This window comes from Anomalospiza imberbis, chromosome 21 (genome assembly GCF_031753505.1).
Source record: "Anomalospiza imberbis isolate Cuckoo-Finch-1a 21T00152 chromosome 21, ASM3175350v1, whole genome shotgun sequence".
Classification (NCBI taxonomy): domain Eukaryota; kingdom Metazoa; phylum Chordata; class Aves; order Passeriformes; family Viduidae; genus Anomalospiza; species Anomalospiza imberbis.
The window spans coordinates 6130543-6148501 of NC_089701.1; the positions used below are offsets into that span (position 1 = coordinate 6130543).

The 17959-nt window shown below is 47.4% G+C and overlaps 2 protein-coding genes across 6 annotated transcripts in view; one reads left to right on the forward strand and one right to left on the reverse strand.

Moving 5' to 3' along the window:
• SLC25A25 (solute carrier family 25 member 25) overlaps positions 1–17959 on the forward strand; it is a 100192-nt gene that overhangs the window by 38831 nt on the left and 43402 nt on the right. The gene's annotated exons all lie outside the window — the stretch shown is intronic.
• Positions 1433–17959, reverse strand: part of COL27A1 (collagen type XXVII alpha 1 chain) — a 140994-nt gene continuing 124467 nt past the window's right edge. For 4 of the 5 annotated variants that reach the window (XM_068211426.1, XM_068211427.1, XM_068211428.1 and 1 more), the window contains 20 exons: positions 15267–15323; positions 15055–15108; positions 14100–14153; positions 12679–12732; positions 11090–11143; positions 10907–11014; positions 10422–10529; positions 8851–8958; positions 7102–7155; positions 6494–6556; positions 6017–6070; positions 5288–5323; positions 4944–4961; positions 4547–4582; positions 4194–4220; positions 3908–3973; positions 3355–3523; positions 3103–3212; positions 2165–2383; positions 1433–1608 (listed from right to left, as the gene is read on the reverse strand). In XM_068211426.1, coding sequence (XP_068067527.1) covers positions 1462–1608; positions 2165–2383; positions 3103–3212; positions 3355–3523; positions 3908–3973; positions 4194–4220; positions 4547–4582; positions 4944–4961; positions 5288–5323; positions 6017–6070; positions 6494–6556; positions 7102–7155; positions 8851–8958; positions 10422–10529; positions 10907–11014; positions 11090–11143; positions 12679–12732; positions 14100–14153; positions 15055–15108; positions 15267–15323 — 1596 coding nt within the window. In that variant the 3' untranslated portion in view covers positions 1433–1461. Of the gene's footprint in view, positions 1609–2164; positions 2384–3102; positions 3213–3354; positions 3524–3907; positions 3974–4193; positions 4221–4546; positions 4583–4943; positions 4962–5287; positions 5324–6016; positions 6071–6493; positions 6557–7101; positions 7156–8795; positions 8959–10421; positions 10530–10906; positions 11015–11089; positions 11144–12678; positions 12733–14099; positions 14154–15054; positions 15109–15266; positions 15324–17959 lie in introns of those variants that run through there. The other variant, XR_011005647.1, reaches the window with a different exon arrangement.

Consider the following 17959-nt stretch of genomic DNA (forward strand, 5'->3'; position numbering starts at 1 on the left):
CAGTACAGCTCTGATTACATCAATATTATTCCTTATATAGAATTAAAGATTACCATAATTATCCTCTTTAAAAAAAAATCCTCCAAATTTACATATAGAGACTAAATTTCTACAAAACTTAACAGAACAAAACCCTTCCAAGCTCGGCTGGGTTCTGAAACAAGGTACCATCACGTCAGTCTTGACAGAGGGGCCGAGGGAAGAGTTGCAGAGCTGGGTTTAAACGTGAGCTTAGTCCAGGGAGTCGTGTGGGCAACTCAGTACAGCCCAACTCAACCAACTCCAAAGGAGCTCTCTGAGGCTCAACACTTCTAGATGAGCTGTGTCCCTCACTTCCCTCCCAAAGCAGTGAAGTGCTGATGAACGAAAAAACAAAAAAAGCAAATTTGCTTGTAAATTATCCCATAAGTGATGTTGGCTGTGGTGTGAGTTGTGTTATTGACACCCATGGCCACTGAAGGATCCCTTTTAAGGTGGCTGTTGCTCTGATTTAACTGTAGAACACAATCTCCTCTCTTCCCAGAGAGATGATTCTATGGGGCTTTTTTTTTTTTTTTTTTTTTGGGTCTGTGGCAAGACATTGTAGCACCTTCACAACCTTAAATAAAGTCATATATATAAAATAACACACTTTTTTAAGAGCACCAGAGATTTCACAGTGAGAGGTAGAAACAAATCAGATGAGCCCATTCCCTCTCTCTATTTTAGCACCAATCTCTTCCCCTCTCCTCTTTCCATTCCCCCTTCTTTGCTTCGTGACTCTCCCCTACCCCAAACACCACACATTGAGAGGGAGTGTTCATTAAACTCATGGAAGGAGGAACTTGGCTTTTTTTTTCTTTTTTTTTTTCCTTTTTCTTTTTGCTTTAAATAATATAATATATATATTTTGTTTCTTCTAATATTGCACATCAAAATGCTTCCTGTACACAGAGCGGCCAGATTCAACTTGCAGCTCCGCCTGGGAGACCTGATGCAGCACGTGGCTGGCCAGAAGGTGACAAGCTCTGAGAGGGAAGCTCTATTTTTTAAATCATTTTTCTCAATGGAAAGAACATTTGGTAACTCAGGAACCAGACAAAAATGGGTGGGTGGATGGGGGGGGGGGAAAGAACAAAAAAACCCACACGCTGCAAGTCGCTTGAGGTTTCTCTCAATGTTTTCTTTGGTCATGGAAAAAGCTTTGTGTGTGGAACCACAACATCCAGTCCCCTGATCCCTTTTCACTGCTCACGTCCTGACTGATGCCCGCTTCCCCCATGTCCTTGTTCCTCCTCCTTTCAACAACTGGCTGGGTTCAGTAGATCATGGGTTCTTGGAGACCTTGAGCCAAAGGCTGGAGCAAGAGCTGGCCCAAAAGGTACAGCCCAGCTGTCCTTGCTGCAGAGAGCGGGGAGAGCCCCTGTAAGGACAGGCCGATGGTGGCGTTGGAGCCTCAGAGCCCAGGTCCCATAGCTTGGCTCAAAGGAAGCAGACAGGGCCGACCTCGAGGTGATACTGCTGTCCTGGCTCGGAGGGGGGCAGGTTGTGGATGCTGACAATTGGCAGCTGCTGAGGGTCCTGTGTCCGAAAGGAAAAGAGGGTCCGATGCCAGCGGCCATCCTTGATCTGCGTGGGGAGGGGGGACAGAGAGAAAGCTGGTGAACCAGGGGGTCAATCCTGCTGGAAAGGAACGTGTCCCACGAGGTGCAAGCCTGAAAATCCCTCTGTGAGACAAGGGCCTGTCCCTTGGGCTGAGCAGGGCTGGGGTGGGTTTAGAGAGCATTTTGGGGAACACTTTATCAGGCTGATGAAAACTGAGCTTGAGTGGTACCACCAAGACAAACTCTTAATGCTGTGAGCCTGAATGCAGCCCTGTGCCTCCTCAGTCTGCGTGGCACCAGACAGGAGCCAGGGTCACCACCCATGGGGAGCCATTCCCCCTTCTGTCATTTAGCTGCTGGTATCCATGACAAGTAACTTCAGAATTTCATCTTTTGCTTTCTGTTTGAAGGCCATCTGCTTCACAGGAGCTGCTATAGCATCCTGGACTGGAAAATTAGAGGAGAACTGGTAAACCTGATCCTGCTCCCTTGTAGGATGGACAGCACAGGTGTTACTTGAGCCTCAGAATGGGCTCTGGCATTTCTCTCCACTTCTTCCTCCCTCTTTCTCAATGACATACCTTGCAATCATCAGCTGCCACTTCTGGCCTGAGCTGCCCACTGGCCTCAAACACCTGCCCGTTCCAGGCCCTGAAGCGCACGGCTTTTTCCGAGGGTCTCTCAGAGGAGCCTTCCCGCCACACAGAGGTGTTCAGGCAGTGGATGGTGATGTGCTGCACCACCTCCGAGCTCAGCAGTCGCAGGAAGTTCATCTGGACTCTCCCGATGTCAAAATCCAGCTGTAAGGTGACAGAGAGGTCACAGGGGCACCCTGCAGAGGGGCTGAGGGGAGCAGGGTTAGTGCAGGGTGGGATAGCAAAGGGGGTCCCTGTCCTCTGATTCATCTTGCACCAGTGTCCAGAGCTGGATCTGGTGTGAATATGGGCATGAGGACCAGATGCCAAGTCCTTTTGGAAAGTTTTCATGGGGACACAGCAGGTCCTTTGCTTTGCAGAACAAACTAGAAGGTCCTTAAGTAGGAGGAAAAGAATGTAAACTTCAAACTCAATACACTTGCAAAGCAGGTTCCAGTTCATCTGCAAACGAGCCCAGATATTGCTGTTTGTATTTTTAGTACAGGTACTTCCTTAACAAAAATCCCATAGCAATAATATCATTGGAAACTTGTGTATTTAGGCTGACCTCACTTCTCCAGGTGGCAGGTAACAAAATGCAAGAGTGACCCAAACATAAGCCAAGTCAATAAAGGATTTGGGAGCAGCGTGTTTGTGAAATTAGTGGTCACGTTAAGGCTATGGGTTCATTAAACATCACTGGAACACAGGGCTTTGTCTTGAGCCTTGGGTGTATTTTTTAACTCCTGAGAGCAGTTCTGAGTGTTACAGTTGCACTAATGCTCCCCCAACCTGTGTCCTTGTGGTCACTGTCCAGTGTCCTGGCACAACACAGGCTGTGTAAATATTTGGGAAATGCTGCTCTGGGGCTGGGCTGTGCCTACCTTGGAGACAGTGACAGGGTTAAGGCACGTCTGGCCACCGTTGGTGAAGTTACAGATGACCTGTATGGTGTCTGAGGAACAGCCAAGGTTTGGGTCAATCCAGTAGGTACCTGAGGAAAGGGAGGATTTGGGGGTTAACAAGGACACACAACCTTTTCTGTGAATGACAAAAGGACAGTTTGGGTTTCTTGGTGACTGGTCCCAGGGAAGGAGACCACATGAAACAGCCTTTGCACATTTGGGGCTTCCTACCATCGGTCATCTTCTGTTCACAGTTCATGAGGTCCCGGCAGATGCGTGCAGGGTTTTCCTTGGTTCCCAGGGGTCTTTTCATGCTCTGAATGAGGTTGCTGAGGTAGTGTAGAGTCTTAAAGATCTCCCCTCCATGGTCCAGCATGAGAAGGTCTGGATGTTGGTAACCCTGGAGAGAAAAAAAGGCAAGTCAGGGGTGCCTGGGGGCACTGAGGGCTGTAACCACAAGTTTCTACATCATTTTGAGAAAAATCAGTGGTCAAAGACAGACTGTGCTGGCTTGGGGCCAGTGAGCCACAGGCCTTGTATTGTCCCAAACAGGACATTGCCGAAATGCTGGCAAAGTCACAATGGCAAAGTCAGGAGGTCTGAAGCTTCACAAATCAGTGACACAACAGAACGGGACTTTTGCCTGCATAAATTCCAGGTATTCCTCTAGAACAGTGACATATCAGGGCTTTGTATAAACATTCTGCACACAGAAAGCACTGATGAGACCATTCCCAGTCTCCAGCCCAAGCAAAGACCAGGAACTTAAAAAAGGCCCTTGTACCTCTCTCTTGAGCGCGGTGTTGGAGTCCATCAGTGACTGGAAAGCTGCCCCAAAGCCATCTTGTTGCTGGTGTGGTGTGAAAAAGATGGAAACTGAGATTGTTAGAAGTTGAGCATGCCCTGATGCAAGAAAACACTTCTCAATCTAAGGCTGCAGTTCAAGCACTGCTCTGCTAACAGAGCATCTCCTGCTGGACCTGAGTGTGTGTCATCAAGGTCCCAGCAGCACCTTGGCTCTGCAGGACTTGTGATCATCCTTAGCAAACATACAGAGAATGGCAACTTACAAACGAGGCTGGAACTCCTGGCGGTCCCTGGAAATCAGAGGAAAAAAGGGGCATCAGCCAGAAAGCTGGTCAGTCACTGCTGCACAGATATTCAGCCATGGCCTTTGAAATCCCCGTTCCTGTGGAGCCCCTCAGTGCAGAGAAGTGAGAGAGGCAACAATGCTGTCTCTATAAAACTCTTGGGGATGGTTTGGACTAAAGCACAAGAAACACTGGTCCATTCACACACATGGTTTTGCATATGAGGAATGGGGCTAAGCCATAATTTGCAGTGAGGGAACAGTCCCTCTGCAGAGTATCATGGCAGTCGTTTCAGCTTGTTTCAATCATGAACTCTTCCCACAGATACATACCGGAGGGCCAGGGTGTCCTCGTGGGCCTGGAGGACCCTAAAGACAGAGTGGCATCAGTTAGTGAAATAGCTCCAGTTTTTATTTCCATTTCTCATGGTTTTTACCAGCAGGAATCTGTTCCCAGCTGGATTTTTGACACCTCACAGCAGCCTGTCCCTCAGAACTTTCAAAAGAGAGGGGGTGGCCCCATTCTGTCCCTGCTCTGGGTACATCTGTCTACACCTGGTCTATTCCTGCTGCATCCCTTGTTCCCAGCCCTTTCAGCTCCTCAGCTGTCACTAATGCCATGTCACCAGATACTCATCCCATTCCAGGTGTGCAGCTTTACACATGCTAAAAGCAACAGTTTTATTTAAATAAAAGATATCAGTCAGAAAAAAGGATGTCAGATACTTACCCTTGGACCTTGAAGACCCTGCAGGGGAAAAAAAAAGTGCAGAAACTGTCAGAAAATGCTCATTACTGACCCAAATTCTCCCTGTACACCCGTGTGCTGCTCCCAAGGCAAGGGCTGTGTGCTGTCCTGGAGATACCACAGTTGTGGACAGCATGGTGAAGTGTTGCTGGGTCAAGGAAATGGAAATTTTACCAGCAGAGTGATGTGGATGTGTGTACACATCTGTAAGCAGTGTCTTGCCCTCGTGGGAGCCTGATGCACCCTGTGGTCACAGCAGAGCCCAGAGTGACTCTCGATTGTTCAAAGTCACTCTTAGGGGCACCCAGGGTGGGACCAGCACTTACCATCTCCCCACGGCTGCCTTTGTCTCCCTTGGGCCCCTGCAAAGCACAGGAGGTGGCTGTCACTGACCATGCACAAGCTGCCCTGCTGGCTGCTGCCCCCAGAAGCTCCTTGCAAGGACTCATCCCTCACTCATCAGCTCAGGTTGTCATATTGGCCTCCCCATCCCAAAGCAAATAATGCCATTACTGGCTGTTTTGGCAATGTCTGAGTTTGTCTTACTGGCTTTTATCTCTGCAGCCTCTGGACCAAGCTCTGAGTGGTGCCATCCTTGTGTTTTCACAAAGCACTGACCTGATCTTTCATCTGTGTTCAGGGCCTTTGGCATTTTAGGGCGGGCAGGGATTTTCAACACTTCCCAAAATCAAGTGGTTCCCAGTTTAATACATTAAAAAAAAAGTTATTTAAATGTGTTTCCCCCCGCCCCAGGCCAAGGTCTTTGGAAAATCTGGCTTTCAAAAATCTGCAATAACATTCTTGTCTTCCAGTCCATTGAAAACCTTGCAGTTCTGTATTGCTGCTCCTCACTTTTCAGCTAATAATCTTCCAGCAACTGTCTATGCAGCCAGAGACTAAGCCTGCACTTTTCTGAAGCTGCTAACCTTAAAACCCATTTTGTTTTCTTGGTTACAGCAGGATTTGGGGGTTACTTGTGCTGGCCTCAAACATCTTGGATCTTAGGCATTTAAACTCATTTAAATCTCAGGCAGGAAAGAAATGTAGATACTTACAGGGCTTCCCATGGGACCCTGAATGCCCAGAGGACCAATAATTCCTTCTTTTCCCTAGGAAAGAAAAGACTTGTGAACAACCCCATGGGACCTGACAGTCATTTTCACTAGGGCGGACTCAGGGAAGACTCTGAATCTTTGCTGCTTTTCAGCAGCTTGGTGGTTGTATTTGCTGTAGCTGGAATAAAAAACCATTTCCAACTGCAAGTCCAAAGAGACAAGTCCTCACAGTGTGGTTGTCATGAGCCTTGTTAAACCTCAGAAACTCCATAAATAGAAGGATTCCAGTGTAGCTGGAGTGCTCCGTGCAGCGTGGCTGTCTCCAAGCCCTGTGCAGGTGTGGTTGCCTACAGCTGTGAGGCTCAGAGGCGGTGCCATGGCCTTGAGCGCTGTGCTCCTCACAGCCCCTGGAGCCTCAGAGAAATGGGGGTGAAGGAAGAAAATCCTCCCAATCCCACAAACTGGAAATCCACTCACCATGAGACCCGGCGGCCCACGTGGTCCCTGAATGCCTTTGAACCCAAGGTCTCCTGGGGGGCCCTGCAAGCAAAAAATGAGACGTGAGGTCCACTAAATAACCAAACCCTGTGTTTATGCCCTTGCTTAGAGCTCTGCTTTAAGGACAGGGGTGCTGCCTCTTGTCTATGGGACAGGGAAGATCCAATTTGTTGTAAATTCTTTCCCCAGTCCTGTTTTGCAAGGCTTTTACTTTCGACAGAAAACAATTCCCTCTTCTCTAGGGAAATTATATGGTGATAAAATGAGCCTGAATTTCAAGTCAAGGCTCTCAGTGTTAGGGATGCACATCAGTGTCTCAGGTGCAGGCTGATGGTTGATGCTGGAAATACAAATGTCAGAAAGGGGGAAAACAGCCACAGAATCTCTAGGGCAGCCCTTTTCCTCCAACAAAGCATATGTAAGCACACACTCATTTAACAAATGAAGATTCACAAACTAAAGAAAGTTGGGATCAAAATTCAATTTCCATAGTTTCTGCAGAGCTGCTAGCAATGCAACAAGTGTGGCATTACCTGTCCCCAGTAAAGTGAGAGTAGAAAACCAACTGGTCACCAGCAGCCTCTTACCTTTGGCCCAAACAGTCCTGCAATCCCTGGGAATCCTGCCTCACCGAAGTCTCCCTGCACATGACAGCCAAGACAAACACAAGAACAAAGGACAACAGTAAATTCACACTGATGGCTGGAGATGTCACTCAGAGATGCACCACAAGTTCAGCAGCTCCAGAGAAAGAGAAATCTGTGCTTATCCCTCAGTATAAGCAGGACTGATGAGAAAGAAGAATGAAAAAAACCTGGAGGAGGAGCTACACAAACATCAGGCTAGAAGCAAATCACCTGATCCCTTAGATCTCACCAATGCTGCCTTTTTGCCCCCAAAATGGGAGGCAAACCTACACTATTCCTAGCAGATGCTTCTCTGGCTTGGCCCAGCAGAAGCAGGATGCAGAGCATCTACTCTGAGATTGATCTTGGAATTTCATGCTGCAAGATAACAGCCTCAAAGTTCTTTACAACAAGCTCCTCTTTAATTTCTAATACAAACAGGACTGACCTACTAATTCAAACTGTAATTTTAAACTATACTCATTCAAGCTGTTAAAAAAATGCATGTTACTACAACATAACCTCCCACTCAAGCCCAGGAAAATCATGCATATCCCTAATTCTTTTCCTATTCAACTCTGCAGGGATTTCCCCTCAATTTTGTAAGAAAAATAATAATAAAATAGTTGAAAGACCATCAAGCTTGAATCAGCACATAGCATGTACTCTGAGAATAAAAAACCCACCCTGGGTAGCATGTCCTTATGTAAACATCCTCCTTTCCCCATGTTGGAGATGGTCATCCTTTGATATTTTTGGGCTTCTCAGATGTCAAAATTCAAGATGATTCAACGTTTAAAAAAAAGAAAGGGGTCAGAATCCTTCACCAGATGATTCTTCCCCAGTGTTAGGAACATTAGAGACAGATAAGGCTTGTTTGGCCTTTTGGCAGGAATGTCTCACCCACCCTGACTATGATTTTTGGGGTGTAATACAATGGTTTGTTCACTCAGTTGTGAATGACCCAAGTGATGGGGCTTCCACCCCCTTTATTGCACAGCTGTTCCAGCATCAGCCTAGAAACCCCACTGTTAGGAAGTTTTCTCTTGAAAAAGGCCATGAGAGTGAGAAAATACTTGGCAAGAAAGGGCTTGGTTGGACTTCGTGGAGCGTAAGAAACTTTCAAAGAATAAAAAATGGTTTAAGTGCCCATTACTGGGTCCTGGAAAGGAAAACTGCTACAAACAGGGGACTAAGGTCTTTCCTGCATTAGGAGAATCAACCAAGCCTTCTTTCTAGAGGAATTTCAGGCAAAAGCACATGGAAAGTCAGAAGAGTTTAAATGTCATGGAGTCATCTCAGCCAAAGGGACACGGTCGCTGGTCCTGCAGCAAATCAGGCAGTGACAATATGGGGCAAAGGAATGTGTCACTTGTGTCACAGAGACAAAATGATCTGTGAGATTGATCTATCATCAATGACAAAATGATATATAGTGCTGTTGGTTTCTGCCTTTCAGCTTGAAAACTGTTAGCACGAGGTTTTACATAAAACAGCCAAACAAGTGCGTTTTAGTTGAGGTAGTTTGGGTTCATTCCGTGCCTTGTTTCCTATCAGTCCTAATCCCTCTCCTAGAATCATGCTGAAGCTGGATATGAGCTTCCCTGTACAGCCCCTCCCCGGGATCACCCTGCTGTCCAAGCCTGGATCCGCACCCTCTCCTGCAGGAGAAGCCTGGAGTCAGCTCTGCTCAGCTCCATCACCACTAACCGGCTGTCCTTTGGCTCCTGGCTCCCCAGGGCTCCCTGGAAGGCCTGTTCCTCCCGGTGATCCTCGTTTCCCTGCTTGGCCAGTCTGTCCAGGCAATCCTCTTTCACCCTAAAAATAACAGAATTCAAGTAATTCCAAAGGACGGGAGCTAAATATAACAGCACTCAGCTGAAATAGCCATAGATGGAAGGCTGGGAAAGATGGCTCGTTGGGATAAGGAATGTGGTTCCATCAGGGGATGTCCCAGGTCTGCTGAGGCAGGTTGCTCAGGATGCACAGGGTGAGACCAAGGTGGGCATGGCTGTGTTCCCTCCTGGGCTGCCCTCAGAGCAGGAGCCTCAGCAGAGCTGTCCCACCTGCATGGGGGTAGGGAGAGAAAGGGGAGTCTTCTCTTTGCACTTCCTACATTCTTTGTCTGCCCTGCAGTTTCCCATAATCTCTTCCCCCAGCAGGCTGGCAATTGATGATTAATTCATGGAAAATGCTGAAGGCATGCCAAGAGCAGGACTTCAATCCAGAGGCTGCAAAGTCAACGTTTTCCCCAGTGTTAACCCTACCACTTTGATCCAGAGAGGGCCTTCTGCCACCCAGCACCACACTTTGCTCCCCACCTCTCCCCCTTGCCAAGTGCCAGGAGCAGCACAATCTGGGGCAGACTGGGAGAGAGGAGCAAAGGCAGGGAGAGCCTAGGATGGTGGAACAGCCGGAAAAGGGGCAACAATTTCCCCTGGAGGCAGGGTGTGAGTGTGTGACAAGGACAGGGATCTCAGTCACCTCCTGTTGTACTGCCCAAGGCAGCTGGAGGGCAGCAAGTGACAGATCAAGGGCGATGTGCTACGGAGCCCTAATTTAAATCAGATCCCAGAGCCTCTCCAAACCCAGCTGGAGTCTTCCTATTTACAGAGTTTTCCTATTTACAGAGTCTGTCTACAAACGACTGAATTGCCGTGGGTCCAGTTTAGATCCTGTGGGGAGCCTGGATCAGGGCAAGGACCAGGAAGAAACCCCAAGGTCACAAAAGCAGCTTGTCCCTGCTTCCACCCAGAGTGATGTCCAAGCCCATACTGGCTCCAGTCATTCTAACCAGTAAATACGCTAAAAAACAAGCAGCACAAATTTCCCTCCAGCAGTTCAGGTTTTGCAGAGTAGTAGAACACCTGAATCTCCCATGGAGTTGTCCATTCTGGACATCCTACAGGCAGGCTGTAGCAGTTCCTCTGCAACTTCTCCATGTTTCTTCTAGCCAGGTTTCTCATGATAAAAGACTCAAGTGTTTGTAGTGTAAATATGTGTGTCTGCAGGCTCCTGAGCTCCTTTGGTAAGGGAGGAAATGTCTCTGGGACATTCAGCTGCCGTGTACATCCGGAAAATGGGTGGATGGATGGATGGATGGATGGATGGATGGATGGATGGATGGATGGATGAGAAGAAAGATCTACAGAGCCTCTAGCTAAGTGAAAGATGGCAGCAGGAGCTGAGACTATATTAGACCTTGGAGAGCTCAAGCTCAGAGGCATTAGGCTCACAGACTAGATCACTCACAGCAGCGTCTTAGGGAGCCAGAAACTCACCTTGAATCCTGGTGGTCCCTGGGCCCCTGGGAGTCCTGGCACGCCGGGGTTCCCTCTCTTGCCTGGCATCCCAGTCACACCTTCTTCCCCATCGTCACCCTGCTCTCCCTAGGAAAGAAACACACAAGAGGTTATGAAACAAAACCCTTTCCCCTTCTGCACAGCTTCTGGGGGGACAGGGGAGTGGTGGGATTCTGCCCTCAGCAAGAGGGGGGCAGGTTTGCAGGGGTGGGTTTGCAGATGTGGACAGAGCTGTGTGCATGTGAGTGTCTGTCAGGCTACAAACCCCACTTTATTTACAGATCTGGTCACGCAAAGGCAGCTGCTGCCTCTGTGTGCAAGTGATATGTGTAGATCTACTCTGGGTACATGTAAACTGGAATATCCATAGCTGGATCACATAATTTGTCCTGTGCTACCTTCCAGTTTTCCAGCTCCAAGGCTGTGTTTGCTGTCCATGCCGCAAGGTTGCAGTTGAAGCTTACCAGCATCCCAGGCACGCCATCCTTCCCGGGCACTCCATCCACTCCAGGGGAACCCTCTTGACCCTGCCTTCCCACCACTCCTCGAGGACCTGGTAGCCCAAGGATGCCCTAAAATCACAAAGGTATTAGAGAAGGAGCTCCCAGACAGCATATCCTGAGGCAGAAAACTGAATTTTCACCTACCGGTGAGCCCCTGCTCCCTGCACTGCCCTGTGCTCCTTGCTTTCCTTTTTGACCCTGCAAGTAAAAAAAAGAGAGACATCTAAAATTGCAGCAGTTCTTGCACAGCTCCACTTGGGTCCGTGACTTCAGGCTGTGCTTTTGGATAATGATTGGAAAGAGTTTTATAAAAGGGAGATTTGTAAAGTCAGTTGCTCCAGTGCTGGGGAATGAACTGCTATTTGGTTTCATTACAAGTGATTCTTCGTATGTCTTGAGAGTTCTAGGGCAGGAATGGATAGCTAGAAGGCAAGGACCTGCATTTTTCCTAATACAGAGCAGATGAGGACAAAAAAAGCAGGATGAACTCAAGGGAAGGATTTGGTACACTGGCAAACATTAGAACAAGATGCTAAAAACCTGAGTCCTCCATCAGTTCATTGACAGCAAACCCAGGACCCAGCAAGTCCTCTGAGGGTCTTCAAGGGGGGCTTCTCTCTGAAAAGTAACTCTGTTTGGAAAGCTAATGGAAATGAAAAAGTGTGCCTTCTGTCTGAAATTTGCAATGCTGCTTTGTGAATAAAGGCAGAAAATAAATACTCCTGAGGTTTATTAGCTGTAAAAATGATTAATTTATGCAGAATGAACGGAAAACTCAGCCTCATCACCTTCACCAGGGCTCTCCTAGTGAGGTCATATACTAAAGCACTTTTAAATTGAAGAACTCATTTTCTGTGCATTGTTTCTCCATCTGCAGAGGACCAGGCTGGCCAGCTACATAAAATAAATATTCCTGGGGGTGCTTCCCCTGCTATTCATTAGACCCAAAGGCAGTGCCAGATTGTCCACTGATGGGCAGAATTTATTTGTCTTATCACCTGGTACACTTCTTGCCAAGAAGACCTAAAACTATCTTCTGGCATTACCCCCAGCAGGGTCAGATTAGAAACCCTGACATCTGCCAAGAAAGAGCAGGAATTTGCTGAGTATTGAGGTCACATACTTATGTTTTAGCAAATAAAGTCCCTGGTCTGTGAGAATAATTAGCAAGCTGTCATAACAGCCAGATGTGGAGGTAGGAGTAGGTGTGAAGTGCCCCAGTGAACCCTGAAGGACCCATGTGTCCTGGGTTTTCTTGCTCAATAAGGACAATAAGTTAGAAGGATTGTTCCAAGAAACAGCTCCATGGATAAATGGACTCCAAACCCAGAAGGTTTCAAGCCAGAAAAGTTTATGGTTCAAGTGAAAAGGAGAGACTCTTGCCTGGCTCAGCCCTCCTTGGGGATGGACAAGCCAGCTGTGGCTGGAGACAGCTCAAACAGGGCATGGGAAAGAGACACAACCCATGGCAGGGACTAAAGACCTGCCCAGGAGTCACCCATCATGCTGGAGCTGGAATTGATCTTGATCTTCTCCAGCTCCACAAAGCCAACAAACCATTGGGCTGGGACACCCAAATGTTTACAGCCCTCCCACAAGGATCTCCACAGCCTTTCAAGGCATAGACCATAGGCAAACATCCCACATTTTGCTGGGCAAAACCATGAGAGTCCTCTTAATTAGAGAATTTCTTTAAACTTGGGACATTGTAAATCCACCCTGCTGAAACCTACCACATCACCTTTGGATCCCTTTGCTCCTGGCTTGCCTGGTGATCCAGGATCCCCCTACAAAACATAAATAAGAAAAATCTGCTTAAAATTCTCTTCTGGCAGTATCTTGCATGAAGTACAAAGAACAGCATTTTTTGTGCCCTAATAACGCTGACTGTATGGAACCAATTCAGGGAAACTGCCTGAACTCAGACAGGCCCCTGGGGAAAAAGGAGCAAGGAATTGTCTCCAGAGAGCATTAACAGGGTGTCAATTGGAGAAGAAGCAACTCTGCCCCTCGCCTGGGTGGTGCCTGTACTTGTGGAAATCATTCACCAAATTCCAGATGGCGCCTGGAGAGCAGTGCTGGGAGGTGGGCAGGAAGGAGCCTGTGTGCAGAAACTGTGTGCAGAATGAGCAGTTTACACAGTGACTGCTGGTGCCACCTCCCTTTCTGAGCACTGCAGCCCTTGCCTTGGTTTCACCAGGGGGTCAGGTGTTAGAAAACTGCCTATGGAGTAAAGCAGAGAGGGTATTTCACTGCTCTCTTCCCCATCACACCCATCTCAGTCTTTTCTCCTGGCCAGCCAGGTTGGGTTTTTTGGTATTGGTGTCAGTGGCAATTTCTGGACTAACATAAAATAAATGGTAAGGAAGGACTCCCTGCAGAGCTCTCCTTTTCCAGCTTGTTTTTGAGCCACGTTTCTAATGGACCTTTACTAAAGACAATCCAAAGTTTCTGCTTCCATCTGAATCATCTGAGAGGCTACCAACCCCCAAATAAACTACATCCACTGGGGAATGCAGCAGCTCTACTCATTTCTGGGCCATATAACAGAGCACTACCATTTTAAACCCAAAAATAGAATCTGTTGTTCTTCCCAACATCCTTACAAAGAGTGGGAATTGATTCAACTTTATTGCCCAATACAAACTACATTTAATGTGCTGCTGCACTCACAGTTGCAATAGTCACATATAAAGATCAGATGCTACTGTATATAGCAAGGGAATAAAAAGTCCTTCCCTTAAGTTTGGATTTAATTTAGTCTTTCACAAAGTCTTTCACTGGTTTGAGGGGAAACAACTTGCAAGTGGAATAATATGGTTTAACCTCACACTGGACCAGCAGCACGTCAAATGGATCATTTCCAGGCAGATCCTTCCACTGTCATCTCCCACCACCCATCTCCTAAGATTTCTAATCCCTCACGGGCCATTCACAAAGGATGGTTTTGGAAACAGGCACTGGGAGTGCTCCCTGTTTTGTCACCCATTTATTAGTCTCAAACGTGGCTCAAAATGCCCATTCCATAGGCCTGGCTGATGGAAATGCCCACATTTCACAGCTCACCACACACTCCTACTGCAGCCCTTCCTACCTCCCTGTTTTTCCTATGCCTGGGGCATTGGGTACCTTACAATAAAGCAGCATCTCTTACCGGTAAGCCTTGCTGCCCAGGTTTTCCTCTTTCTCCATCAAGCCCTTCCTGACCCTTAAATAAAAAACAGAGAGGGAACATGCCTTTGTTCTTTTGTGGCAATGAGAAAGAAAAATGAATGTAAAGTGATTTAAGGGGCAGAAGAAGACACATGTGTCTGCATTCTGCTGATACAGAAATGGTGAAGCTGTGGGTAGAGCCCAAAGAAAGAGGAACTGCTCATCACCAGCTAAGCAGCAAAGGTGTTCTAATGCATCCCAAAATACACACAGCCCTAATGGAAGGGAACAGTTGGAGACAGCTGTCCTAGAAAATAAAGCAGCAGCACTGCTACTCTTATGAATTAGAAATCTTCTGTAAATTACTGTAATGGGTTGCTCTGACCAGGTGCTTTTGAATGGAGGTAACACTTAATTCATGGAGCCTTTGCAGATCAGCCCCAATCAGCTGAAAATGTCCTGCAAAGAGAGTATAAGGAGCACAGCAGGATAATTCATAGCCCTGGTTTTGCTTTTGAGAGAAATCTTGCAAAGATTTTGGAAGCCTCCAACTCTTGAAGTCCACAGATCTTCCCATGGAAGAATCTACAGCCACGGGCACATCAGTCTTGAGACTTGTCCAGCACTGACACGGACTCTCTTGCACACATCTTGTCTAGGATGTCTCCTTGATAATCACAGAGACCTGTGCTCAAATGGTCCTGCTCATTCTTTTAGCCTCACTCAGCAGGTGCAGGGCAGGGTGAGGTGCTGACTTTCTTGCCTTCAGCAATGTTTTTACTGCTTTAGGTAAAGACAACTGAATTGTTCCTTGTCTGAATCACAGCAGTGTGCAGCAGCTGACCAGGGCCAACAGCAGGTTATGAACTGGGACTGCAATTCTGTGGGCTGATGTGGACTGGGAGCACTTCCCCAACGTAAACATTTTTGAATCATGCACTTGGAATAAGACTCACAGGATAACCAGTGTCTCCAGGCTCCCCTCGGTCACCTCTGTCACCAACGGGGCCCTACAAGAGCACAACAAGGACTTGAGATAGATGTAAACAAGCTGTCATCTGCAATAGCTCAATGGCTTGAGCATGTTCTACAAGTAAGGCAGCAACCCAACTAATTCACCCCCAAAAATCACTCTAGGATTGACTAGAGAAGGGATTTAACATCTTACTCTATCTCCAGGTGGTCCCTGTGGGCCTTCTACCTTCCCGTCATCACCTTGCTGTCCCTGTGAATAAAATGTTAGTATTAATATAAACAGCAGATTTTAGAGCAGATGTGTCTGTACAGACCCAATCCAGTCCTTCCATATCACGGGAAGTCAAAGCCTCTGTTGAATTTACTCCCTTTTAATCCAAAGAAAAGACTAAACAATTTTTTTTTTGTTGTTTGTTTCACCGACTCTTCACATTGCTTTCCTGATTTCTGGCGGTTGTTTTTCCCTGGTCTGACTCGCCTCCTTAAGCAACCAGGTGCAAAGGGTTATTTTCAACAACTCCTAAAACTAAGCAAGCAGGATGTAATTACGACAATATGGGAAATAGCTCTCTGCCTCTGAATTTTATTGCTGACAGTTTGACCAAACTCTTTAATCAAGCATTTCCCCGCCCTTGTTGAGTGCTGTCTGGGCTGTCGTGGGAGCACGGGTGGTCTGGATGGGCTCCTTGGTTGTGTGCCACCACTGTGGGCTTGTTTTACAATCAGCCAGGTGAGACAGCCTCTTACACACCCCTATCCTTGCTGGGATGCTCCACAGCACGAGCTCAGAGCTCATGGTTTGGCTGGTAGATAACATCACCCGGCTTATTTATGACTGAGGTCTCTCCAAAACATTCACAGAGAGATCCCTTAAGACTTAACAGAGACACTATCCTTTTAAATTCTGTTGTGAAAGTCACTCAGGGTCATGATGGCCTGTTTTCTCTGGAGTCCAGCTCAGAGATGGCTGTTTCTCAGCTCCCCATGGAAGAATGCTACATTCCAGCTCCTCCAGTTTTTGACTACTCCATACTCTGGCACTTTGTCTCCTTAGGATGAACATGTCTCAGAGCTCCTTTGGTGCAGTTTGGGGGGTTCTGGCACAGTGGAGCTGCTGTATTGGAGGTGCTTGGATGCTCCAAGAAGCCTTGAACATCCAAATCTCCAAAGATTGCAGAGCCAAGTTTTTCACAGACTTGTGTAATTCTCAGTGGTAGCACCAGCCCTTTCTGGTGTATTTACAATTCTCTTTGACCTTCTCTCTGGGCTACTCTCGTGTTGGAGTTGCAGCAGCTGATAGTAAGGACACCTGGGAAATTTCTTGGTGAGCCTGCCTGCCTCTGAGAGAAACCTGGGTGGCAGAGAGGAGAGGAGGGGAAGCAAACCCTCACAGGCTCTGCCAGCAGTTTCCAGCGCTACTGAACTTGCTGCCGGAAGCCAGCAGCAAAATACCTGGCAACTGGTTTGCCTTCTAGCCACTATCTAAGGAATGTTGCCTAGAAGGGAAACAAACACCATTTCTCAGCTCTCAGGGAAAAAAAAAAAGTCATCCCGGTGTGTCTGTTGCTATGCAGAAGTCTTGGCACTGATTGCTTCTTCCCAAGCAGGATGTGCACACCTTTGCCATTTGGGACCTGAGATGAGTGTGATGAACTCGGAGAAAGCTCCTCATTCTGGGGACCCTTGAAGAGCATCAAGACTCACGGATTTTCTCCCCATTGTGGCTTTGTTTCCCCTTGAGGCTAATCCCCACCTTGTTCTCTGTCTCCTGCCTGAGAAAATCCTGCGGGCCGGTCAGCTCTAGGACTGTGAAACTGAGCTCCTCCAGAGCTTCCTGGTGCCTCAGCTGCTTGAGAGAGAGATGAAAGGTCTGTGCTAATTCTTCAGAAAGTTGCAGTGAAAAAAGTTAGAGTAAAGGGCAGCAAAGTAAACATGTTAGGATACAAATGGAAAATGCATGGAGAAGAAGGGAAGGCTTGTTGTTGTTGGCTCTTGTCCCAAAGTGAGATACACCAGTTTGTAATTTTTAAAAGGATCCCATCTGGACTGCTTTAAGCAGCTGCCAAGAGCAGGCGTCTGCTCTGAGCAAGGCCTCTTTGAGGAGCTGCAAATGTATGAAATGTGGTGGAGTGGCTGGCTGGGATGGCACAAGGGAGCAGGATTCCACAGCACTGCCTCTCACCAAACTGCTTTCTTCTCTGAAAAAGGGAAGACCTTCCCCACCATTACACCCTCCTCCTTCAGCACAGCTCCATTCACCACGTTACTTAAAGCTCACAGAGTGCTCACGGTCCCATTTCCATTTCCACTTTATTTCTCACTTTCAGGCTTCAAATTTTTGTGTTCACACTCTTGTGAGAGGTTACAGATGTCTGGAGGGAAGGACTCTGTCTGTCTTTAGGCTGGGATCCAGGCAGCTCTTAGGAGATGAGGGAGGGCGGATAGGAAAACTTAGATGCAAGATTTTGTGGAGCACCTGCAGGAAGCGGTGCTGGAGGCTCTCCTGGTTCAGCATCTTCTCCTGCTCCCCAGCAAGGTGTCAGCAGACCCACTGGCCTTCCAGGAGAACATGAGGGAGGAGATCCAGCTGTCAGTGGTCATTAACAGAGCTGACTGCTCTTAGCAGGGTGCATTGAGCGCTTTGGTGGCTTCATCAGGCTTCAGACTTGGATACTTGCATGTAGAATTAATTTATCATAACACTGCTGTGCTCTTTTGACACCAGATCCACTCAGGGAGTGCTTTTCTAGTGTCCTTTTGCAGAGCATCTTGTTGATGGAGGGCAAAATGCTCTGCTGAGCACTTCAGATGAATAATTTGGGGATCATTTGCTACTGAAATTAAAGGAGCTTTCAAGATGGCAATTTAAAATGTTTTCAAATAAAA